At 34.8% G+C, this 26471-nt stretch overlaps 1 protein-coding gene across 1 annotated transcript in view; it reads left to right on the top strand.

The window, feature by feature from the left end:
* Window positions 1-26471, top strand: part of PAK2 (p21 (RAC1) activated kinase 2) — an 87231-nt gene that overhangs the window by 42671 nt on the left and 18089 nt on the right. Inside the window, exons 3-12 of the mRNA XM_043873928.1 lie at window positions 12553-12653; window positions 12975-13122; window positions 14690-14721; window positions 15661-15768; window positions 17261-17393; window positions 19334-19397; window positions 20797-20845; window positions 21324-21436; window positions 22895-23012; window positions 25067-25166. Coding sequence (XP_043729863.1) covers window positions 12553-12653; window positions 12975-13122; window positions 14690-14721; window positions 15661-15768; window positions 17261-17393; window positions 19334-19397; window positions 20797-20845; window positions 21324-21436; window positions 22895-23012; window positions 25067-25166 — 966 coding nt within the window. The remainder of the gene's footprint in view (window positions 1-12552; window positions 12654-12974; window positions 13123-14689; window positions 14722-15660; window positions 15769-17260; window positions 17394-19333; window positions 19398-20796; window positions 20846-21323; window positions 21437-22894; window positions 23013-25066; window positions 25167-26471) is intronic.

Raw genomic sequence — 26471 nt, 5'->3', positions numbered from 1 at the left:
TTAAAATTAATTTAGCAAAAGTGGTAGCATGTATATTTGGCATGTTTGAGAATGAAATATGTACGTGCTTAGACTGAGTGAAGTGAAAGTTAAAACAGGGAAATTGGAAAATGAACCAAAAAGGAAGCATGAGAAGAGGCAGTGTAAACACAGTATTTATAATTAAAGAGGTTAGAAAAAAAATGTATGGAGGTTAGTACCAGAAGAAAATTGCTCAGAGGGTGGAAATTACTTGCCTGTGGAAAGCAGAATGCAAAATTGGGGTAGGAGAATGCTCGCAATAGGTTAAAAGGTACTTGGGGACAGCCTTGGAAAGGGGAAGAGTACAGAATGAAAGAAAAAGTGTGGACAGTCCAGTATTTTGGGTAAATGGTAGCGTGGTAGGGCTTGTGAGCAAATTGAACATGCATTTAACATAAATGCAACAGAACATTTCATCAAAAACCATTGACACAGTCTTCATGAGCTTACCTGGACATCAGTTTTGGTTTTGCTTTTAACTTTTTTAATACCTCAGATATTTCTAATGTGCATCCAGTGTTAAAAAGCACTGCAATAGTGGGTTATGAAATATATATAGTGAATGACACTAAGTGAAATGGAGTATAAATGGAGTTATTGCAAAAGTTGCATGAAACTTTTCAGTTGTGTGTTCATTGAGTCAGCATGTAAAATGTATTGGTGTGGGTCCTGGCCAAAGATTTAAAGGTGGCTCTGAGGTATATCCGACTCGATGGACATGAGTTTGAGTAAACTCCCGGAGTTGGTGATGGACAGGGAGGCCTGGTGTGCTGCAGCCCATGGGGTCGCAAAGAGTCGGACACGACTGAGCGACTAAACTGAACTGAACTGAACTGAGATATACTCAATACTTAGCAGTAAAATTGCTGGGTTAAAGGATATGTGTTCCTGTGTTTGACTTAATTATGTTTAACAGATTATTTTCTAAAGTTTTGGTTTTTTTTTTTTAATGTTCTTTCTCACTCACAGAACACATATGTTCCATTGTTGAACATCGTTGCAGATTCTTGTATTATGGGATTTAATTTTTGCCAATTTGGGAGGTGTGCAGTGGTATCTCATTGTGGTTTTTGTTTGTTTTTTTTTTTTCATTGTGGTTTTAATCTGGATTTCCCTGATGATTTGGGAAATTGTCTTTCATATGTTAATTTACTACTCACTTGTGTTTTCTGTGACATACCTTTTGGTCCAGATTTCTATTGTTTCTGTTAAACATTCATTATAGTCTATATACTAACCTTTCATCAACTATGTGTTACTAAATATAGTTTTCCAGGTTGCAAACTGTCTTTTCACCCTTTCAGTGGTATCTTATGATGAATATAGATTATTAATTTTGGTGTAGTTAAATTGATCAATTCATTTTTAAACTTTGTGTTTTAAGAAATTTTTGCCATACTAGAAGTGATATTTTCTTAGGTTTTTCTAAAAGTTTTACAGTTTAAACCTTTGAACTACCTAGATTTGATTTTTGTGTACCTGTAAAGGGAGATCTATTTTCACTTTATTTTTTTTAACCCAGTGTCCCAGATCATTTATTGAAATTTTTATCATTTCCACACTGACTTGCAATATTAGCCATTATCTGTCAGCTTTCCATGACAGGATCTGTTTCTGTGTTTTCTTCTGTTTATTGAATTGACTCATTTGTCTGTACCTACACTAATACCATATTGCCTTAATCATTACAGTTTATAATTCTTAATACCTTATAGAGCAAATCTGGTGCCAGGTTGTTCTTCAAGATCTTTTGACTCTTCTGTATAAATTTGACACTTTGCTTATCATGTACTTAAAAAAAAAACCTGTTGATGCTTGGATTAGAATTGCCTTGAATTTGTAAAACAAGTTGGTGAGAATTGCTTTCAACTTTGTAGTTGAGAGTAGACCAACATCTAGAGTCCCTGGTGTAGCCCATTTACAGGGAGATATTTAGGAGTGCGTAATTTTCAGTTAGACTGAGAGAAAAAAAGAGGAAATGTTCGGAGGGTAGGGTGCTCTTTGATTCCTCCTACTCTTGGGGCTCTTCTCCCTTTCCAACTCAGCCTCCCAGGAAGCTAACACCTCTGGCAGGGCCTTGAGGGATTGGAATGAGAATTAGGAATGTAGATGTGTATGCACTTTCATGCTTGTGTGAATACAGAAATCTATCTGCAGTTGCATTCTCCTGCCTACAACCTAAACTGCTGTTTCTCTCTCTAGTTTTATGCTAATTGCTTTTCATCTTTGGGCATTCCTTGCAGATTTTGTTCCATGATGAACATGGTGTAGGAGGGGAGAGCTACAATATATGCTTGGTCTATCATATTGAAACAGAAGGATAAAAGGGAAAAAACTGTTTTTATTTTTAAAAATTACAGTGACCTTAAGATCTTTGCCAGCTCTAATATAAAGTCTGATCTAGAGATACTAATTTTATTGTACTCAAATTTCCATCCCTTATTGTTGTTCTTACTGAATAGACAGGTAATATTTTTATTTAAAAAGACTCTAGAATATCTTCAGTTATTCATTATTGGTTTTAATCAGTGTCACTGCAAAAATTAAGAAAATTAGAAATTATACCTTTTATATAGCAACTTGACTGAATAAATCTTTTTTTCACATCCCTGCTAATTTTGTATCTTATGCACTCTGTGAGTTAGCAGAGACTCCTTGATAAGCAAGGCAGATGGTGTCCTTGCCATGATGGCACTCATAAAAAACTACAACATACAATTACAAACTGTGGAAAGTGATAATCGGGATAGAATAAAATGTCATTTCTGGGAAGGCTTCCTAAAGAAGTGATGTTACAATTGATGACTAAAGGATAAGTAAGTGAAAATAGGAGAATTTGGGTAATTAAAAACTGTGTCTTATGCTTAGAAAAGCATTTCAGTGGCCCAGGTACAGGGGAGATCACAGCACATTTGTGGAGCTGAATACAGTCAAATGTGATTTGAAAGAAGAGAAGATAATAGCATGATGTATGTTGGAAACTCAGATAGCAGAAGAGGCTAAAGAGGTAAGCAGGGAGCAGGTCATAAAGGGCCTTGTATTCCATGCTACAGAGCTCACATTTTACCCTGTTTCCTGGGGAACCATTACAGAATTTTAAACAGGAGAAAGACCTGGTCACATTTCTGTCTTTCATAGGCAAGACTAGTAGTGTCTAGAAAATAGATTTTGTTGGAGGTCTAAGACTGAAGTTGGAGACTAGTTAGGAGGATTTTGCAGTAGTCCAGGTGAGAAATGGGCTTAACAAGTCAAGTAGTTTTGATAATGAAAATGGCAATGAGCATCGTCTTTGCTTATCTTTAAAAACTCTATTCAGTTAGCTAGTGTTGAGTGGTATGTGTGTTTATAAACTAAAGCAGTTTTCATGTCTAATTATTCAACCTATATGCACTTTCACCTCTAGTTGATTTTGTGTGTGGTTTTTTTTTTTTTTTTTTCACCTCTAGTTGATTTTGAAGATGAGAGGCTTAGAACTGTAAATATTCTTTCTGGTCTAAAAATGTAATTCTGAGGTTAGTAATAGTAGTCCATATGCCTCTGCCTGTTTCCTAGAGAATTCTCTTCTACTTGATGGAACAAGTTAGGTCACCAGTTTGAAGCTGTTCTGGATCAAAAGAACAAAGGGGTAATCACTGATTCTGTTAAATAGAAAAGTCTTCCTTTTAAAGAAATGGAGGATTTTTTAGTTTTAGACTCTACCTCAAATGTAGCCTATAAGGCGTTGCCTCTTAGGATGTGGTAGTGCATACTTAGGGTCCTTATGTGCAGCACATCACTCGGGTTCCTACCTCTTAGCTGAAGTTGCTGCTTGCCTGCTTGTTTTACTGTCTCATGAATTTGAAAAATAGCTCTGAGAATCTGTTTTTCTCCAGTACACTAGTAAGTTGTGCAGTTTCATTAAAAGAAGTTTCTTTCCCTGGTCCATTACTTCCCATCAAGTGACCCAGTTGGGTGGGTATCCTGTATATAGATGATTGTGGGTTTTCTTGTTGTTGGTCCTTTAGATCTTGGATTCCAGAGTTATAAAACAGTGATTCTGTTTACATAGAAATAAACTTCCAGCATATTGTTTGATTTGAAACATGCTTCCAGTATCTTTTTGTTTTAGATAATTTTTTTTTTTTAGATAATTTTTTTTTAAATAGGACTTGTTTTTATTTTTTATTAAAACTTTATTTTTTTTTCCATTTATTTTTATTAGTTGGAGGCTAATTACTTTACAATATTGTATTGTTTTTTGCCATACATTGACATGAATCAGTCATGGATTTACATGTGTTCCCCATCCCGATTCCCCCTCCCGCCTCCCTCCCCATCCCATTCCTCTGGGTCTTCCCAGTGCACCAGCCCCGAGCACTTGTCTCATGCATCCAACCTGGGCTGGTGATCTGTTTCACCCTTGATAGTATACTTGTTTCAATGCTGTTCTCTCAGAACATCCCACCCTCGCCTTCTCCCACAGAGTCTCAAAGTCTGTTCTGTACATCTGTGTCTCTTTTTCTGTTTTGCATATAGGATTATCATTACCATCTTTTAAAATTCCATATATATGCGTTAGTATACTGTATTGGTGTTTATCTTTCTGGCTTACTTCACTCTGTATAATGGGCTCCAGTTTCATCCATCTCATTAGAACTGATACAAATGAATTCTTTTTAATGGCTGAGTAAGTCAACTCTTAGTTTATAGTTGATTAATAAATAATTTCCTCCTATATGCAGGATACCAGGTTAGAAGTCAAAGGACATAACTGAAAAAGTAGGGAGCATGACCTGAGATTATTCACTGCCTAGTGGAAAGTGAGGAGTTGATTATGAGCGATGTAACTATGCGTTTCAGTAAAGGTAGTATAATTTATATTAGACTTAGTTGCATTTCCCTCTGGTCCTTTTCACAACCAATATGTCTTGTCCTCCTGCCATAGCCTATTAGAAGAATCTTCTGGTAAAACATGGCAGATTGACCACATGTGTCTGTTTACTGTCCTTCCCCAGACACGACTAAAATGATAGTAAAAAAAAAAAAAAAGAATTATTTTTTCTATCACAAGGGCAAAGAGAATGAGAGAGGAGACAATAGTATACAAGAGATTTAATACACAGTTGGAAGAGTGAAGTGGGGAGGCGCTCACTGACTAAGCAGAACGGAGGAAGACATCAATCCTAAGCGTTTGCGGAAGGGGATGTTTATAAGTGAACCAGCTTCCTTTGTAAAAATCTCAGAGGCTCAGGATTTAGAGGTACACAGAAGTGTGACGGGGAGTGGGGGTCTGTGTAATACATAGGCTGAAAAGGGGAGAATTAGTTGAGTATCTATTGGGTTGGCTGATATCTATTGGGTTAGTTTGTTTTTTTCTTACAATGGCTTTACCAGTGCTTAGTGATCTCTAACTTGATTTGAGACAGTTTTGTTGGATTGTATTGGGACAGCTGTCGTATCAGCATGCATTTAAAAAATCTTTTCAAGGGCTTGTCTGGCAGTCCGGTGGTTAAGAGTTTCCCTGCCAGTGCAGGGGACACAGGTTCCATCCCTGGTCCAGGAAGATCTCACATGCCTCAGGGCGACTAAGCCTGTGTGCCACAACTACTGAGCCAGCGCTCTAGAGCCTGCGAGCCACAGCTGAAGTCTGCACACCCAGAGCCTGAGCTCCCCCACAAGAGAAGCCAGCACAGTGAGAAGCCTACACACAGCAACAAAGACCCAGTTCAGCCAAAAATAAACAAGTAAATAAATAAATTATTTTTAAAAATTTAAAAACCTTATCAAAATTGGTGAATTTTTATGTAGTTCCATTTTAATATTGAAAATGGAAGAAAGAAGCAACATTTTTGGCATATTATGCTTTATTATTTAAAGAAAGGTAAAAATGCAACTGAAATGCAAAAATGAGATTTGTGTAGTAGATGGAGAAGGTGCTGTGACTCATCAAACATGTCAAAAGTGGTTTGTGAAGCTTCATCCTGGAGATTTCTTCCTGGACGATCATCCATGGTCCTATAGACCAGGTGATGTTTTTAGTGATCAAATTGAGACATTAATTGAGAATAGTCAACATTGCATCTTGTGGGAGATAGCCAACATATTAAAAATATCCAAATCAGGTGTTGAAAATCATTTGCACCAGCTTGGCTATGTTACCTGCTTTGATGTTTGGGGTCCACATAAGTTAAGCGAAAAGAACCTTCTTGACCATATTTTTGCATGTAATTATCTACTTAAAACATAATGAAAGCACTTCATTTTTAAAACAAATTGTGAAAGTGGATATTGTACAAGAGTGTGAAATGGAAGATTGTGGGGCAAGCAAAATGAGCCACCACCAGCCACACCAGATGTTGGTCTTCATTCAAAGAAGGTGATGTTGTGTATATGGTGGGATTAGAAGGGAGTCTTCTATTATGAACTCCTTCTGGAAAACCAAATTACAAAATCCAACAAATACTGCTCCCAGTTAGACCAATTGAAAGCAGCACTTGATGAAAAATGTCCAGACTTAGTCAACAGAAAATGCATAATCTTCCATCTGGGAAACACAAAATTTCGTGTTTCTTTGATGAACAGACAAAAACTGTTGAAGCTTGGCCTGGAAGTTCTGTTTCATCCTTTGTATTCACCACTCATTGCACCTTCAGATGTCCCATTTATTTCAGTCTTTGCAAAATTCTCTTAACTGAAAAGAGTTTCAGTTCCCTGGAAGATTGAAAAAGGTACCTGGATCAGTTCTTTGCTCAAAAAGATAAAAAGTTTTGGGAAGATGAAATGAAGTTGCCTGAAAAATAGCAGAAAGTAGTAGAACAAAGTGGTGAATTTTTTGAATACACTGTTCAATAAAGTTCTTGGTGAAAGTGAAAAACGTGTCTTACTTTAAAAAAACCAAAGGAACTTTTTGACCAACCAACATATAGGATGTTTTGAAGGTCCTCAGGGCCCCTCCTTTGTTCCACAGTCATGAACTCCATTCTCTGGGAGAACAGAAAACAAAATAATGTATACATTTATTTGAGGAGAATTAAATCTGAGAGGCTCCTTATTCTTGTCAGAGGAGTCAGAAAGAGGTGTAGAATGAAAAAAGCAAATTCGAGAAAGGTAACATACTGGAACTCTTCTGCCCTGCTTTTAGAGCATTTGTACTTTGAGTCAAAACCCTCAGACAGAGACTGAAAGATTTTTCTCTGGATAAACAGAATGTCCTGGGGAAAATATTTTGGATACTCCACACCCACCTTTAATAAAAACGCTTACTTATCTCCCAGTTAACTTTTTAAATACTTTTTGTGCAAGTAACAGCAAAGGATCAGTAGCTATCTTAACCCAGTTCTCTGACATCTAATGAGTCATGATGGGCCCATATCTTTATCTCCTTTCCTTAGGCCTCAGGAGGTTCCTTCTGCCACTGTGTTTTGCTTAGGAGAGGACAGTTTTTAAAGCTATAAAAAAGCCTTAACGTAAGAGTCCAAAACATCAGGGGATAAAATAGGAATGTAGAAGAAACAGCCAGGGAAAAAACCCAGCCTATACACACACAAACTATATAACCTTCAAAGAGAGAAAGTGCATCCCTGAAATGGGAAGAGTATTCTCAGGTAAAAAAATGGTCAGAGAACAATGAGAAGTAATTCTTAGAATATCAGCAGTTAGGATTACCAACATAAACAGAAAAGAGCAATAGGCAAAGGATTAGAAGATAGTCAAGAAAAATTTTCCAGTTTGTTAAAAGTTCAAAGCTGGAAAATAGGAGAGAAAAGGTAACAGTTACAAGATCAGACCAAAATGCACTGATCTAACTAATAATGACAGATAGAAGAAAATGACCAAATAATAGAAAAAATTTCCTAGATCTGAAGAAGACTGTTTCTAGGTAGAATCAGCTCACTGATTAAAATAATACCTAAAAGGATCAATTGTTCCTAAACTCTCTCCTGTATGTGTAGATAGCTAAGAATCACTTATCTATGTCCCAGAACAAAGTGCACAGATATTTATTTATAGGAATACAAAAATACCTACACCTATCAAGGAAAAATGGTCAGTGTCTGTTATCTAGTTGACATTTTTGAGGTATGCAAAGACCCATAATTAGTACAATCCATCAATTGAAATCAATCCTAAAATGACATAGGTGATAGAATTAGTAGACATGGACATTAAAATATTAAATAATTGTATCCCATATGTTGAAGAACCTAAATGAAAGATTCAGCATATTAAGAAGCAGAGGGAGAGAGAAAAAAGAACAAATCAAAATTTTAGAGTTGGAAAATACACTGGACAAAACTAACAACAGACTAGACATCACAGAATAAGATTAGTGTATTTGAAAACCATAGCAACAGAAACCATCCAAAATAAAATTTAGAGAAAAAAGACTGAAACAAAAGTGAATATCCATGGGACAGTTTCAGGCAGACTAATAACTGAAGTCTCCAAAGGAGGGAAAGGGGAGACGTTAAAAAAAACAACAAACCAAGAACTTAAAGATCTATTGTATAGCACAGGGAACTCTACTCAGTACCCTGTAATGACCTATATGGGAAAAGAATCTAAAAAGGGAGTGGAGATTCATTTTGGTGTACACCTGAAACGGACGCAGCACTGTGAATTGGCTCTCCTCCAGTAAAAATTCTTTTTTAAAAAACTTAAAAAAAATGGCTGATTCCCCCTCCCCCAAAGTTAATGGAAACTATAAATCCACAGATTCAAAAAGCTCAGTGAATTCTGAATGAACGATGAAAACTACACAGAGGCACATGATCATTGTTTAAACTCAGTGGTAGAAAATCTTAGAAATGTCCAGACCTTAGGTTCAGTTGTCTGTGAACCTGAAACTGCTCTAGAAAAGTCTAGTTTTTAAAAAATGCTGATTGTTATAAACCAAAAAACAAAACAAAACAAAACAAAAACTTGTCAGAAAGAAAAGACACATAGAGGAAAAAATTACAACAGACTTTATGTAAGCAACCATGCAGCTAGAAGGAAAGGAGCAACATCTATAAAGTACTGAAAGAAAAAAAAATTGTCAGCTTAGATTGTGTATCCTGTGGAAATACCTTATAAAACAGAAGGGGAAAGAAAACTTTTAAATGTATAAAAGCTGAAGTTATCACTAACACACCTACACTGTAAGAAATGTTAAGCCTAATCCTTCAGGCAGAAGGAAAATGATGCCAGATGGAAATGTGCATCTGCATAAAGAAATGAAAGTCATTGGAAATGGTGAATGTTTTTTCTTATCTAAATTTTTTAAAATGATAATTGAATTTTTAAGAAATGAAGCACTGATACATGCCTTCACATGAATGAACCTCAAAAGGTAAAGTGAAAAGAGTCATTTGCAAAAGACCACATGTTGTATGAGAAACAGCCAGAATAGGCAAATCTTTGGAGGTAAGGAATAGATTAGTGGCTGTTTAGAACTGGGACAGAGGCAAAAGGAGCAACTGGAAGTGATTACTAATGTGTGCAGGTTTTTCTTGGGGATGATGAAGGTGTTCCAAAGCTATGTTGTGGTGATGGTTGCACAATTCTGTAAATCTACTAAAACCCAGTAAATTGTACAGTTTAGGTAGGAGAACTTTTTGGTATATAGAAAATTATAGCTTAAAAAAACAAAGCAGACAAATGCTAATTATAAAAAATATATAGTTAATTCACAAGAAGAAGAAGGAAATGAAAACACAGAATAGAGACCATTAGAAAACAAAAGGATGATGGGTTTAAACCCAGCTGTAGCAGTCATATTAAATGTAACTGATCTAGACACCTCATTTAAAAGGCAAAGAATAACAGATTGCTATAGCAGACCTAAGTATATATGCAACCTATAAGAATTCCACTTTAAAAATGTAAAGTCACAAAATAGGTTAAAATAAATAATTGTTTAAAGTATGCTAACAGTGAAAAGAAAACTGGACTGGCTATGTTAATGTCAGACGAAGTAGACTTGAGACCAAGAAATATTTCTCTAAATAGTTAAAGACTGAGGAATAAGTTATTTTATAATAATAATAGGATATATTCATCAAAATGGTTTAACAGAACTAAACATTTATGCACTTAATAGCAGAGCTTCAAAATACATGAAGCTAATACAGAATTTTAAGAAGAAATAGACAAATGCAGTTGCAGATCCAGTACACTTCACATGATAATTGATAGAACAAGTAGACAGAAAATTGCTAAAACTATCAACCGACTTGACCAGTTTATAGAATATTCCATTCTTTTTGAGTGAGTGTGGAATATTTACTAGGATATCACATTCTGTGGCCATTTTTAAGGTTTCAATAAATTTAGGAAAATTCAAATCACAAAGTATATTCTATGACCACCATGCAATTAAGTTAGAAATTAGTTCTCACTCAACAGAAAAGATCTCTGGAAATATTTGGAAAGTAAATAAAAACACTTCCAAATAAATGAAGAAATTAAAGACTGTTTAGAAAATATATTAAGCTGAATGAAAATGAAAGTTTAAGACACCACTATCTGTGTGATACTGCTAAAGCAGTTCTTAGAGGACATTTATAGTATTAAACATCCAAAAATAAAAAAATAAAAAACATAAAAAAAAAATAAAAAATAAAAAAAATAAACATCCATTTTAGAAAAGAAAAATTCCAAATCAGTGGTTTCAGTTAAGTCATTTTAATAAACTAGAAAGGAAGAGCAGGTGAGATCCTAAGTAAGTAGATGAAAAGAAATAATAAAAGTCAATGTGTAAAATTAGTGAAATAAAAAATACAGAAAAATCAATGAAATGAAAAGTTTAATTTATTGAGAATACCAATAAAATTGATAAAACATTTGACAAAATTGAATACTTATTTCTGATCAAAGCATTCAGCCAATTTGAAATAGAAGGAAATGCCTTTAACATTTTTGACAAACCTAGCCTGGCATCAAATTAGATGGTAAAATTAATAGCTTTTCCTAAGATCAGGAAAGATACAGAGATTTCCCTTTTACCACTTTTATTCAGCAGTGTACTAAAGGTTCTAGCCAGTGCAACAAGGCAAGAAAAACAAATGAAAGGAGTCCAGAGTGGGAAGGAAGAAGTAAACCTGTCTTTATTCATTACCAGCATAATTGAATTTTTTTAGGTAATCCTGTGATGAGCTACAAAAATGCTACTAGAACAAAAGTAAGGTTTCTTAGTAAGGTTTCAGGATACGAGATCAGTTTTTAAGAATCAGTTGCGTTTTCCTATGCCATCAATGAACAATTGAAAATCAAAATTTAAAGAACTGTACCATTTGCAATAGGATCAGACTTTTTGAAATACTGTGCCAGAAATCAGACAAAAGTAGTAACAGATCTGTACATTGGTAACTAATCAGTTCTTCCTAAAATGATCTATAGATTCATGTAGTCTCAATCAGAATCCCAGCAGACTTTTTAAAGAAATTATAAAACTTACTCTGAAATTCACACGGAAATGCAAAAGACCTAGAATGGAGCCAAATAATTAAAAAAGAAAAAAAGGTTTATACTATATATTAGTAGTTTCAATGCTTATTATAAAACTACAATAATCCAGTCTGCTTGATATAAGGTAAAGATTATTGCAACAGAGTTGAACATCCAGGGATATACCTGTGTATATATATAGTCAGTTGATTTTCAACAATAGTTCAGAATGAGAAAGTGGCACTGGCCTTCTAAATAGCAACACTGAAAATTAAAAGAAATTCAGAGGAGGGTCGTATTTTCAATCTAAATACATATACAATTAGTCGAGAGCTATCAGTTAAAACAAGGGGGTAGACCAAGAAGAAGAGAACATAGAATACAAAAAGTCGATTCTAGCGCAGCATAAAAGTGATGGAATGACCTGGGACTTAAAGCTCTGCCAGAAGTCTTGACATAAATTGCTGCAGATTAAGTAAGAGAATCTGAGAGCAAGGTGGTTAGGTGGGGGAAAAATACGGAACTGATGTGTTTGAATTTACAGAGATAGGTGTGTGGCAGAAATGTTGAAGAAATAATTGATAGAACCATAGAAAAACTGGGAAATCTTAAAATGTAACAGTTATCAACATCAATAAAAAGGAAGAGAGATGCGCAAAAAAAATGACATGGTCCTTGTAAACTACCTGTTCACACGGTGTATGTTATCCATAATCATAGTAACGTACATTGTTCTTTCTAGATAAATACAGAAATAGGGCTTGATAGACTTTGTTTTCCAAATTGTTCAGTATGTGAAGTGTCCTTCTTTATTAATGAGAGAACCAGTATTCTAAGGGACTGTCTCTTCTGTCCTGAGCACTTTTATTCAGGCCTGTTGTTGGGTCAGTCTATGTCCTCTAATCAGGACACTGGTTGACAATACCCTTCACCTCCTCCGACTCCCTCCCCCCTCCACCCACTCTACCCCACCCCCATGAGATTTCTATACTTGATTTATCAGTTTCCTAGCAGCCAGTGTTTTTAGGGAAAATGTCTTTTTTAGAATAATTTCCTTCTTAGACTGTTCTGGGAAAACTATAAACATGATTACCTTTTAAAAGGCTCTTTTTTAATGCTTTCTAGGAAGTAAGAAGAAAGAGAAGGAAAGGCCAGAAATTTCTCCTCCGTCTGATTTTGAGCACACCATCCATGTTGGCTTTGATGCTGTTACTGGAGAATTCACTGTAAGTTTACCTAGGTGGAATGCATTTATAAAGCAGAGCTCAAACTTTTCCTTCAAGTATTCTTTTCTGTCCACATGTAAACTGAATTCTTAGTGCTTTTCTCTTTGTACAGAAGTGTTTGTGGTTGGATATGTCCTTTTCCTAGGGAGCTGAGGCTCTTGATTATAATTTGCAACATAGATTTAGAAAACTAGACCTTTTAGAATTTAGTCAAACTTGCAATTGTGTAGGTTGATTCATTTTATATCTTTTGTCACTTTCTTCTGGAAATTGGTCTTAAAGCAATTCAAAACAACTAATTTCTGAATATCTTTTTGTTAGGGCATGCCAGAGCAGTGGGCTCGATTACTGCAGACCTCCAATATCACCAAACTAGAGCAAAAGAAGAATCCTCAGGCAGTGCTGGATGTCTTGAAGTTCTATGACTCTAATACAGTGAAGCAGAAATATCTGAGCTTTACTCCTCCTGGTAAGACATCAGACCATGGTAACAGGCTCACTTAACTGGGATTGCAGAGTTTTGGAGCACTTCTAGATAAAAAGATTGCTTCTGAAAAAATAAGAGCTAAGCTATGGTGGTTGTCTCTACTTTTTCCCCAGCATAGATCTGCCTTTTAAAACCAGTGGGGTCAGCTCTTATGTATAATTTGGAGTCTGGAGATTACATTAATCTCTTAGTTTTGCCAAAAGTGGATATTTTGACCTTTTGTTTATTTGTTTTTTCTCTTCACTGCTTTTGAATGAGTTCCAGCAACAGATGGGAAAGAGGCTGATTTATAGACATGTTCAAACTAGAAATATATTTAATGCTAGTGGGACAGGTTATTTTACTGTATATAAATGCACAGACTTTGAAGTAAAAAATATTTTCCACTCAAAAATTGAAACCCATCATATGTATAAATATAAGCTTTGGAACTCAAAGAATTTATTCTTCAGAATTGAAATATCATCAGGTAGGAATTGGAGAATAGTGAATTTTTTTTTAAGTTCATTTGTTCAAATAAGGACTAGAAAAAAAATCCATACATTAGTCGTTTATTGTGACTTTGGAATCTCTTTGTTATGTAGGCTTCCTGCCCTCCTGTTAGCACTCAAGCTGTCTTTTCCTTGCAGTTTATTTGTTAAAGAATCATTTGTCCTGTTTTCCCTCAGTGTGGATTTTGCTAATTACGTCATGGGTTATTATTTAATAATGTTTCTTTGCCCTCTTAAGTCATACATGTAGTTTTAAGAAATAATATGATTGAGCTAATATTATACATTTAGTTTTAATTGATTGTACTTATTTGATTATATCCTTTCAGAACCAATAAGGTCCACTTGGCAAATTTAGACCTTTTTTACGTAGTCTAGTAGTACATCCTTAGCAAAAGGTCAGATTTATTCCCAACTGCAATTAGTAAATGCAGTTAAATGAATAATGTATAAATGAAAATTATTTAAAATCAATGTCTGAACAGAAAGTGGTATGTTTGTGTGTTTGTGTGTCTGGGCATTTTAAAGGATAATACAAAATTTGCTTCTAACTCCAGAATGAATATTGTGGTATTTAGTCTTCATGAACTGTGGTTTTGCCTTCAGGGATTTGCTTTCATACTGATCAAAATTTATGTCAATAATTTTCCTTTATACAGTTACTGTTGGTTTCTCTAAGTTCCTTGATAGGCAGTTTGCTGGAGAAAAATATCATTATGAATAAACTTCTGTTTTATTTTTAATAAATTTAGGTATAGTTTCCAATAAAATTTTTTGTTAAGGTATAATTTTATGCTCTAAAATTCACCCACTTGATGTTTGCAATTCAGTGACTTTTAGCAAATTTACAGAGTTCTATTAAATTTGAGGTTTATGGTCTTGTGTAAATTCTTATTTAAAAACTGATATTATTTTTCTTAAGTTTTAATTCAACTCAAAATGATATCAATGTAAGAACGTTTCACTTGCTTTGCTTTTGTCTTTTCTTCCTTTATTATGTAAAAGTTGTTTTATTTTTTGAATTGTTCACTTAGCTTTATTTTCTCTTTTGTATTCAGAGAAAGATGGCTTCCCTTCTGGAACACCAGCGGTAAGTTAATATGTTATTTCTTATAGCTCTTGTTTTAAGTTACCCAAAACAAATCTTAGTTTTTATTTTACTTTCCAAAATAAATTACAGCCTTCAGAAATAACTACTTAATATATGCTTTTAGATAGGTACTTGATTAGTTGAGGAAGCCGTGTTAAGCAAATAGAATTTCCTCTGATGATGCTTAAAGTAACTAAAACTTATGATCATTAGAGCAATTTAGTTACATTTGATAATGTTTTCATGTATAACCATGAATACAAAGAACTTGCCAGTGTTTTCCTCTGGCACCATCTTACCGAATCTAGACTATGGAAATATACTAAGCAATCAGAAGCCTGTCAGAATCTTCAGAGTTGTCAGAAACTTCATCTAAGTTACCATGTAAACACAAACACCTCCTGCAAATAGTAGCTGTTTTATTTTCAGTTCCTCAGTTAGGAGGAAACCGTCTCCTGGAGTTATTTGAAAACTATATGTAATAACATGTAAAATCCATACCTAGCACCCACCTGGCAAATAATACATTCTGTATAAAGGATAATGCCTTGCTCTTTTGCTTTGTTAGCCAACACTTTCTGGTGAATCTGGCTGTTTTAAATAACTGAAAAACTCTGACTTATACAAGGCCCAGGGGATTTTTGGTTTTGGTCTTAACAAATGAAGTGATTGTTAATTTTGGGGCTTGCTTAAAGGGTATAAAATTCTCTATATAGTATTCTCTCTTAAGAATACTTGGTATTTACTATATACATTTGTTTCATAAACTTTAATATATAGAATTACCTTTTAAAATGATTAGATTAGAACCAGTAAGGTTTTATTGCTTTGAAATGAGCTAGTAAATATATTTCCAAGTATGTTAAAAAAAGAGAGTGTATTTTCATCTGTTGTTACGTTTGACTTGTCTCCCTTACTTTACTTATGTGATAAATGCAGCTGAATACCAAGGGATCGGAAACATCAGCAGTAGTAACAGAGGAAGATGACGATGATGAAGAGACTCCTCCTCCTGTTATTGCCCCACGACCAGATCATACAAAATCAGTGAGTTTCTGATTAATGAACTGGGTTGTATGTCTGTGCATGTGAGTTTTAAAAAACAGCAGTCTCTATTTGATTTCCAGTGACTTTTAAAAGGGTTTCCCAGTTGGCCTCAGTGGTAAAGAATCCACCTGCCAGTGCAGGAGATGCAGGTCCGATCTGTGGGTCAGGAAGATTCCGTGGAGAAGTAAATGGCAACCCACTCCAGTATTCTTGCCTGAGAAATATCACAGACAGAGGAGCCTGATGGGCTACAGTCCACGGGGTCACAAATAGTTGGACATGGCTGAGCATACATGCATGCATGATTTTTAAAAAGTCCTCCTGCTAAAAATATTTTAATATGGGGGATTTGACTAGGAGATCTTTTACCCCTAAATACCATTCATCAAAAAACTAGTTTTTTTGAAAATGAAAATTGAATGGGTCTTTAAAAGTTAAAATGCATATTGTGTTTTCTTTCTGCATTACACCATCTCTTCCAGAGAACTCATCTGCTTCTCTGCCTTTCTCTGTTTATCTCAGTGCAGAAAAGTACTAAGTCTGGAACTTGGATCTTAGCTCTTATCCAAAGCATGTATTTTATCTCCCATTTAACATTTCTATTAAAACATTAATATCATTCAGGAGGCTGCCAGGAGTGAAATTTCTAAGAGATATGGGAGAATTTTAGCAATAACAACGTTGGACAGAGACAGCAAGAGTCCTGTCCTACTCCCTATACTAACAGAGATAAAGTCAGCGGAGCATGGTGAGGTGTTGGCACAGTGAGCAGGTTTAAAACTCTGACTGCCATTGGATCCTCATCGATAGAGGGCTCTATTATCTTTACCATTTAGAACTGACTGTTTGAAATGAAATGATAGAAATTATATTTGTGTAAAAATTTTTGTGGAAATTAATAATAGTTAGGCTTCCCTAGTGGCTCAGACAGAAGAGAATGCCTACAACGCAGGACACGGTTCAATCCTTGGATCGGGAATATCCCCTGGAGAAGGAAATGGCAACCCACTCCAGTATCCTTGCCTGGAGAATGCCATGGACAGAGGAGCCTGGGGGGCTATAGTATTTGGGGTTGCAAAGAGTCAGACATGACTGAGTGACTGACACTTTCACATTGCAACATCAGGATTCCCATTCTTTTGCTCTTTATTTCTCTCTTGTAGAAAAATACGATTTTTAAAGTTGTATTTATTTCTGCTTCATTTCTGGCACATTATTTTTTATCTGATTGCACCTAAATTTCATTTACAGATCTTCTGTTTTGCTGTATGAACTTTTAACATATGTATATGATGTTCCTAAGAAAAATGTTTCACATTGGCTCTTAGTTACCAGTCTTCGGTAAAACAAGTCTGAAAGTATTACTCTCATTGTTTAGAACACTGAAAACAACTTAGTTTTTGTCAAAAATCAAAGAATTGAATAGTGTGCCGGTTAAGAATACCTAAAAATATTTTTCTTCAAGTCTTAGTAATTAACTGTTTCTCTGCAGATTTATACACGATCTGTAATTGATCCTATTCCTGCACCAGTTGGTGATTCTAATGTTGATGGTGGTGCCAAGACTTCAGACAAACAGAAAAAGAAGGCCAAAATGACAGATGAAGAGATTATGGAGAAATTAAGTATGTTGCCTACATTTTACATTATTCTTTTTTTTTTCCATTTATTTTTATTAGTTGGAGACTAATTACTTTACATTATTATAGTGGTTTTTGCCATACATTGACATGAATCAGCCATGGATTTACATGTGTTCCCCTTCCTGATCCCCCTTCCCGCCTCCCTCCCCATCCCATCCCTCTGGATCTTCCCAGTGCACCAGCCCTGAGCACTTGTCTCATGCATCCAACCTGGGCTGGTGATCTGTTTCACCCTTGATAGTATACTTGTTTCAATGCTGTTCTCTCAGAACATCCCACCCTTGCCTTCTTCCACAGAGTCTAAAAGTCTATACTGTACATCTGTGTCTCTCTTTCTGTTTTGCATATAGGGTTATTGTTACCATCTTTTAAAATTCCATATATATGTGTTAGTATACTATATTGGTGTTTTATCTTTCTGGCTTACTTCACTCTGTATAATGGGCTCCAGTTTCATCCATCTCATTAGAACTAATTCAAATGAATTCTTTTTAATGGCTGAGTAATATACATTATTCTTAAATTGTTAACAGCCCCTGAAACATTTGGCCTGGATGGGTCTTAATTTATACCTTATATTTTGGCTTAAATTGTTCTTTCCTAGGAACAACAGCTTCAGTTAATGTCGTAAAGCCAAAATAATGCTCTTCTTTGCCTGCTTATTATTATGTGCCGACTCGTGAGCAGCGTCTTTGCAATAGTCAGTATTTTGGGGAGCAATACTTCTCAGAGGGCCAAATCTAAGGGTCCTAATTGGAAACTTTATCAAAGGAAGTTTGTATATATTTAAGCGCACCTGTAGAATACAAAATGTCCCTAAATGAATAAACCAAATGTCTTATCTAGATAATATGTGTAAGTATAAAATGTGTTTTTCCTCCATTTTCATCCATCAACTATCATTGGCCTGGATCAAGCCCCAGAATAATACATACAGGCCAGAGAGAGGGTAGCAGTAGTATCTCATTACAAGTCTATAGCCACTACAGTTATAAAGGACACTGACCTAGAGGAATCAAGGAAAAATATTACAGATTGGCTATAGGCTTGAGGCTGAGTACCTATATAAAATTGGTTTATTTCTGTAAATTTCTTTGATATGTCCCTCTCTCCTTTTACCTTGTGAAAGTTTAAGTGAAAATTTAGTGTGATTTTTCTCATGCTTGGACTTACTTGTAACAAGACTATGTTAGGATTTTATGTACAAAATCATACCTTTTTTTTTTTAAACTGAATCCTGTTTTAATTTAAATTTAATTTAATTTTAAAACCTGTTTCTTAGTTGTGGCTTTGTGAACTTTTCTTAAACAGATGTATGATTAGTTTATATTAGAGTAATCTTTATAGCAGTAAGTGATTTACTAAATATATTGAAAGATAGATATAGGAGAAGAGTTAGAAAAGCTATTAGGGTTTTTCATTTGGATATTTTATATGTATATTTTTCTCATAGTAAGTAGTTTTATAACTTACCTTTAGTTTAATGTTGATACATTTCAGTGGAGTATGAAAAGTAGGATGACCAACTTGCCCTCTCCCCAGGAATTGACCGGTTAAGTTTTTTTTTTTTTCCGGTTAAGTTTTAAAATTTAACATGTCACATCCTAAGAACCCCCTGAGTCTTAGGAAAACTAGTATAGTTGGTCATTCTGTAATGCCGTCATTTTTTAGAAAGTGGTAGGATAATCAAGACATTAGGAAGTCTAACCTAGTAGAAATAATGTATCTTCTTGCTTCTGGTACTTTTTTATTTTTATTGCTTATTTCTTGTGTTTGAAGCATACATTATTTTTGAAACTTAGTGTTATGTATGTTCTAAAATCAGTGGAGTTTATTAAAAGAAATAATGTTATCAGAGTTAGTTTACAATTTTAAAATGCTTGACTGAGTTTCCAAATTTTTGTTGTTTTTGTTTAAAATAGGAACTATTGTAAGCATAGGTGACCCTAAGAAAAAATACACAAGATATGAAAAAATTGGGCAAGGGTAAGTATTTGTGACTGTATTACCAGAATATTCATGTTTTCTTGATGTCCAGCTTGATAACTCTTTTGCCTACTGACATTAAACACTTAAGGTATTCTCTGAGTAGTATTGGATTTGTGTAAAAGTATTGAACTTATTTCTAGATGCTATTAAAATACTGTACTACTTAGTGATTGTACATTGCTGCTTCTTAAGTGTGATTTCACATTGGTGGTAAGAGATTAGATGGGTGGGAAAATTGTCCACCAAATATTTAAAGGACAGTAAGAAAATTTACTTCAAGTTTATAGTGTTTTCTTTCTTTAAATGCATTTTAGTCACATCATTAGTATGGATCTTTAATTCTACTGTCCTTCTGATTTTGTTCAATAGTTTGCATTTTTAAAAATTACTATTTATTTATTTATTTTATGGCCATGCCACATGACTTATGGGATGTTAGTTCTCTGACCAGGGATCAAATCCAGGTCTCCCACAGTGGAGCTCAGAGTCCTAACCACTGGTCCCTCAGGAAATTCCCAATAATTTGTATTTTAAACTATGCTAACTGAAATCTTTCTTTTCTATTGCTTGAGAGCAGATGAACATCTTGAATTCTTAATGTTAATACTCTGGAAATTATTCTGTGAGTTTTGAGAGTGCGCTTAAGTCTTTTTGAAAACTTTTATGAATTTCCTTTTAAAAATAAAATTTAATTGCACCTCTGGTTTTAATAACAAAAAATTGATAATCATGTTAGTATCCTTGAGCCTAATAATGGATAAATAAATAGTGGTATGAAAAAGTGAAAGTGTTAGTTGCTCAGTCATGTCTGACTCTGCAACCCCATAGACTATAGCCCTCAATTCAGTGTTGAATCAGAAAAGCAAATTATAGGAAAATACATAAAATGAAATCATTTATATGAAGTTTTAAAAATATGTTAAATATCTTCTGTAGTGGTACACACCTGTGTCCTTAGTAAAGTATAGAGAAACATGTAGAAATTATGCACATCAAATACAGAGTGAATGTACAGCACAGATTACTTTGGGGAAGAGGGAGGATGCCTTTGGAAAGGCTACATAAGAACCTTTAAATTTGTTTGTAGTTCTTTTGTTTCTTAAGCAGGGAAATAAATCCATGAGTATATGTTACTGTTTTCTTTTTGTCTGATCTTTTTTCTGTATTTTTGTAGGTCTGAAATTTATGACAAATTTCTAGCATAAGTTTTGGCCACAAGGATTACCTCTTTTTCTTACTCTTACCCCCTTTGTTTTTGCTTTTACTTTTTTAAAATATGTTCCATCTTCGGTGTTCTTTAACCCCCTTTCAGTTGTTTTGAGTATAAAGTCTTTGGATGTTATAAATGAGAATGATTTAGAAATCTTAAATCTGCTTGTGTCTTTTTTTTCTCTAGGGCTTCTGGGACAGTTTTCACTGCTACTGATGTGGCACTGGGACAAGAGGTAAGCAACTTTTTCATATTTATGGGTGTACCATTAGCTTTTACTCTAGGAAGAACCTAGACCTGCCTGTGAATAATCAATGAGGAATTTCTTTTTCAGTTGAATATGTTGAAAGATTACTCTAGATAATTTTATAGTATCTTCCTATTGAGGGGAAAGAAGAAGTAATTATGTGTTTAGTTTCATAAATAAACATTTTAAAAACTATTTTCCCGGTTTGGATGAAAAGAGGATTAATTCCTGGCACTAGACTGACCTTGGGTTTAGATTTCAAGAGAAATCTGAAAATATTGGGGCTTCTGTATTACAAAGAATTGTGCATAGGCAGTGTGGAAATGAAAGTACTGCCTATGAGTAAATTATAATCTCACTGTATAGGATGTATGTAGTAAATTAGATGATTAACTTATTAGTGTTTATGATTTTCTAAGAGAATTAGGAAACTTTTCTGATTTTTTTTCCCCTGTTTCCATCATAGGTTGCTATTAAGCAGATTAACTTACAGAAACAGCCAAAGAAGGAATTGATCATTAATGAGATTCTGGTGATGAAAGAATTAAAGAATCCCAACATAGTTAATTTCTTGGACAGGTAAATAGAAATTTTTCTTAAACATTGGGAGAAAAATGGTTTTGGAGGTTAGCCAGGCTAGGGTTGAGTGTCAACACTGAAAAGTAAACTCAAAGTAGGGAGAGAGGTGAAAATAGCATGTTACAGTTTGTGCTGTTAGTCAATGAGTTCGTGTCCGACCCTTTGCAATCCCATGGACTGTAGCCCTCTAGGCTCCTCTGTCCTTGGGGATTCTCCAGTCAAGAATACTGGAGTTGGTTGCCATGCCCTCCTCCAGGGGATCTTCCCAACCCAGGGACTGAACCCAGATCTCCCTTATTGCTGGTGGATTCTTTACCGACTGAGCCACCAGGGAAGCCCATGTTACAGTTTAGACGGTCCCTTTTCCACTTAGGTATCAGTTGGCAATCAAGAGAAGGCAGTTAAATGAAGGACATTGCTACTAGTGCTCATAATAAGTACAAATGATCAGGAGCAGAAACACTAAGGAAAGATTGGCTGTGATTCATGTCTTGATACAGAGGTGATTGGCCACTCAATTTTTAAACTTTCAGGTCAATTTTATTTTATATTTTGTCTTGGGAAAATAACATGTTTATCAAAACCTCATATAATTTAGGAATTGATGTTAAATAACAGAATAAAAAGTAGAAGAGAAAATTATGTATTTTATAACCTTTTTTGTTTTTGGGCACACTATGCAGCATATGGGATTTCAGTTCCCTGCCCACGGATTGGCAGTCAGAGTACGAAGTCCTGATCACTGGGCCAACAGGAAATTCCCTTACAACGGATTTGTTTTTAAAGCAGGATGTCTATGTGAATGAAAGAAAAATAGTAGAAAAATAAGTGAGAATTACAGTGGTGATTGTATTGGAGATAGGGAATTATAGGTGACTTTTTAAATTTCCATATTTAAATTTGTTTTGAATGGATTAAGAGAAAACATACTTGTAGACTTTAGGCCTACCTCTGGAGACCATGTTTATAGAAATCAACTTTCCAGGTACATTTCTCTGCTTTTTAAAATAGTATTTCAAGTCAGTAAAGCATGGGTGGTTAAGATAAGCCATAAGCTTTGGGACCAGTTGTGCTTAGTTTCAGACTCTGGTTCTATCACCTACTGGCTATGTGACTTTGTATGAGTTACCTAATCTTTCCAGGTCTCCATCTCCTGGAGGCCTCCCATCATCTGGAAATTCATACCATACAGGGTGATTTTAATTGGAATAATCTATGTACACACTCAAGTTAGAATTGTGGACAGATTTTAAAGTGATTTAGGAAAATCATAATGACCTTCTCTTGCTTTTCTGTGCTGTTACATAGCAGCTTTTCAGTGTTCTTCCTAGCTATCAAAGCTACCAGCTTTCTGGGTTTTTTTTTATCAGGGTGTCTAATAATTGAAATCTTCAATATAGAGTGCCATGTATTCAGAAAAAGTGAAAGTGTGGATGTACTTTGTATGTTCTCTTTTAGTTACCTGGTGGGAGATGAATTGTTTGTGGTCATGGAGTACCTAGCTGGAGGATCACTTACTGATGTTGTAACAGAGACATGCATGGATGAAGCGCAGATAGCTGCTGTGTGCAGAGAGGTGAGTTTGCTCCTTTTTTGATAAGTTACAGTAACATGTGGTTAACAGAGTTGAAAAGGGGGAAATATTTATTTATTCAAGTAGGATACTTTTGAGGGTAAGAGGGGGTGCCATTAAAAACACTCGACAGCGGAAACAAGGACAAAGTGGTACACATCTTCTCCCTGGGTGTTAATTAATGCGTCTGCTTGTGGTTTTATTGATTTCCTTAAAGGTGACCAATGAAATGATATTCATTAATGAATTTTGAGACACACTGTTTGTTTAGGCCAGTAGAATTCTGTCACATTGCCTGCATCTAAGCCAAAAGTGAGTCTTTCTTTCTTCCGTGTAATCTTTTTCCTATGGATGAAACTTGGGTTAATGATTTGCCTATTGTCGTTAAAACTGAGACACTACTTAGAATCCTAGGAATCATTGTCACAAAGGGTGAAATTGTGACAGTTCTTACAACTGTTATGTTTCCTGTGATTTGGCTTCCCTCATTTTTACAGTGAATTATAAGTAAATTATAACCTTTGTTCATGTAAGAACAATGTATGTGATATTTTTCTTTTTTCATCTTTTATTTGGCATTTTTTTTTAAAAAGTATTCTTCAAAGATTTTAATTCTGGTGTAATTATGCTTCATTCAATGGATAATCTTCGTGATTGTTTCCAGAAGGATGGAAATAAGAACTTTTTAATAGTTTTAAATATGATAGTTTAATAATATATCCCTTAACAATGAATGTTTGAAAAAACGAAGAATGTTTGGTCACTTAAAAGTTGATAAAAACAAGAATTTATTTATACTTAATTTGTTTTTCTAATAATTTTTTTCATAATTGGTATAAAGTTATTTTAAGAGTTCCTCTATTTATTCCTAATTGGTATAAAGTTATTTTAAGAGTTCTTCTACTTATTCATACTACAAGTATTTTTCTGGGGATTTATTCTTTTCAGAAATCTGCTTAAATGCTTGGTAGATGTGATGCAGTAATATACAGTTACTCTAGTTTTTTTGAGTAGTGTAGTGTTTTGAATGAGATTTTTAGTTGTAAAGATGTACAGACTTTATTTGTTGTTCTACTTTAATGCGGGTAAGAAATAAAAACAACTTTTTCCAAGTTACAATTTATATGTGGTTTACATTAAAAAAAACACAGCAAGCAAATTTTAAAAATTTAATCTCATTCTGTTTTTAAGGAAGTGAGAGTACTTTTTCTGCTCTTTTGACTCAGTGCTTTCTGATATATGGCATAGTATCTAGGATATGGATATAACTTTATGTAAAACCTACCATAGAGGAAAGGAAGAAAACATTTTACATAGACTACCCAGTGTCTTATATTGATTAGACTTCTGAGTATCTCAGATTCAGATAGGAATGATTATGAGTTTATCCTTTACTGTTGAAAAGGGAAAGTGTTAGTCACTCAGTCATGTCCGATTCTTTGCAACCCCATGGACTGTGGCCTGTCAGGCTCCTCTGTCCTTAAAATTCTCTAGGCCAGAATACGGGAATGGGTTGCCATTTCCTCCTCTAGAAGATCTTCCCGACCCAGGGGTCGAACCAGCGTCTCGTGTGGCTCCTGCTTTGGCAGGTGGATTCTTTACCAGTGAACCACCTGGGAAGTCCCCATTACTGTTGAAATGATATCTCAAAAGCCTTGTGCATGTTTACCAAGTGCTGTGTACCTGTAGACATTTAAATTTAAACCTAAACAGGCCTAGAAATTATATTGACCCACCCATTCATTTCATAAATGAGAACATTGAAGACTAAGTGATATTCTTATGGTATTAAATAACCTGTGGCAGAAATAAGACTAGATAAGACATTATTTAATAGTTGTTTCTGGATAAGACCAGAGTAGGAAGAGCAGGATCTTATTATTTAAGGTGTCTTATTTTTGTAACTTTGCATATGACAGAATTTTTTTCTCTGTAAATGTATTATTAGAGTGTCTTCTGCTAGATACTAGAGGTGGTACTCAGATAAGTAGTGTATATGAACTTCCCTTAGACTTTTCAGGGACTATTTCATTGATAGGTGTTTTTTTTCTGTTCAGTGTTTACAGGCATTGGAGTTTTTACATGCTAATCAAGTGATCCACAGAGACATCAAAAGTGACAATGTGCTTTTGGGCATGGAAGGATCTGTTAAACTTAGTGAGTAACAAGTGAACAGATAACATTTGTATGTTAATTATAATTTTCTGCCTTTTGTTTAAGTAAAAACTCTTTCCTGCTATTAACATTTTTATGACAATACATGGAGTGGGGGAGAATAGTAGTAAAAAGATATGAACCATCAGCTGGACAACTTGAGTTTAAATAGTGGATCTGCTGCTACTTGCTGAATAATTTTAGGTGAAATTATGTAATCTGTTTATGTTTGTTTCCTCATTTGTATGATAAGGAAAATAATAGCACCTATCTCAGAGAATTTTTCTGAGTACTAAAAATGTAAAACACTGAGGAGCAGTGCCTGGTACTATTGTGATGTTGGTTCTGTCTTCCAAACATAAACTTGGATTTGTCTCTGCTACCTGTTGGGGTAGATTTTTCTCATTATGCTGTTCGTCTTTGTTTCAGTTTGGTAGATGGTGGTCTAATTAGGAGAGGCCTATGTGACCCAGACATCAGAGATGACATTTTTAGGGAGAAATCGTTTGTAAACCCCTTTCCCTAATTGTCTTCTGTATCAGACATGATAGAGTCATGGGGGAAAAAGAAACTCTCTTCTTCTGCTGGCTGTAATCTCAGTTCCAATCATGCCCTCTGGAGGATTCAAGAACTTCTACTGAGGTTTCTCCAACTATGCAAAATGCAAGATATTTCTTGGATCAGGAGACCAGAAACTATTTCTTCTGTTTGCCTAGAGAATTTGGCTCTTTTTCCAACATCTCTTTTTAAAAATAGATTCTTCAGGGCCTTCCCTGATGGTCCAGTGGTTAAGACTCTGCACTTTCAATGTAAGGGGTGTGAGTTCAGTCCCTGGTTGGGGAACTAAGATCCCATAAGCTCTGTAGTCCAGCCAAAAAGTGGGGGGAAAAAAAATCCTTCAGAGGTTATTCAACTGCAAGAATGAGGATTTAGTTTCTATCGGATGGTCAAAATATATAGTTAATAATTGTAATTTTAGTGGGAAAGCTAGAAGTTGATATTCTCATACATTTTTGGTGGCTACACAGGTAAACTAAATTTGACCTTTTGGGATACTATTTTACCCTGGCTCTGCCACTCACTAGATAAATGATCTTGGTGTGCCTCAGTTTTCCCATTTGTAAAATGGAAGTCATAATAATAAATGTACCTATCATAAAGTTATAATGTGGTATGTTTTTTCTTATGAGGTACTTGAAGCAGTTTTATAAGCACTCATTTTAGCTATAAATGTTATGATTTGACCTAACAATTGCTTTTTTAAGACTGTCTGCTATAGAATTGCTGAACATATGCACAGCAATAAGT

The sequence above is a fragment of the Cervus elaphus genome, chromosome 19 (genome assembly GCF_910594005.1).
Source record: "Cervus elaphus chromosome 19, mCerEla1.1, whole genome shotgun sequence".
Taxonomy (NCBI): domain Eukaryota; kingdom Metazoa; phylum Chordata; class Mammalia; order Artiodactyla; family Cervidae; genus Cervus; species Cervus elaphus.
This window is presented reverse-complemented; position numbering and strand designations above follow the sequence as displayed.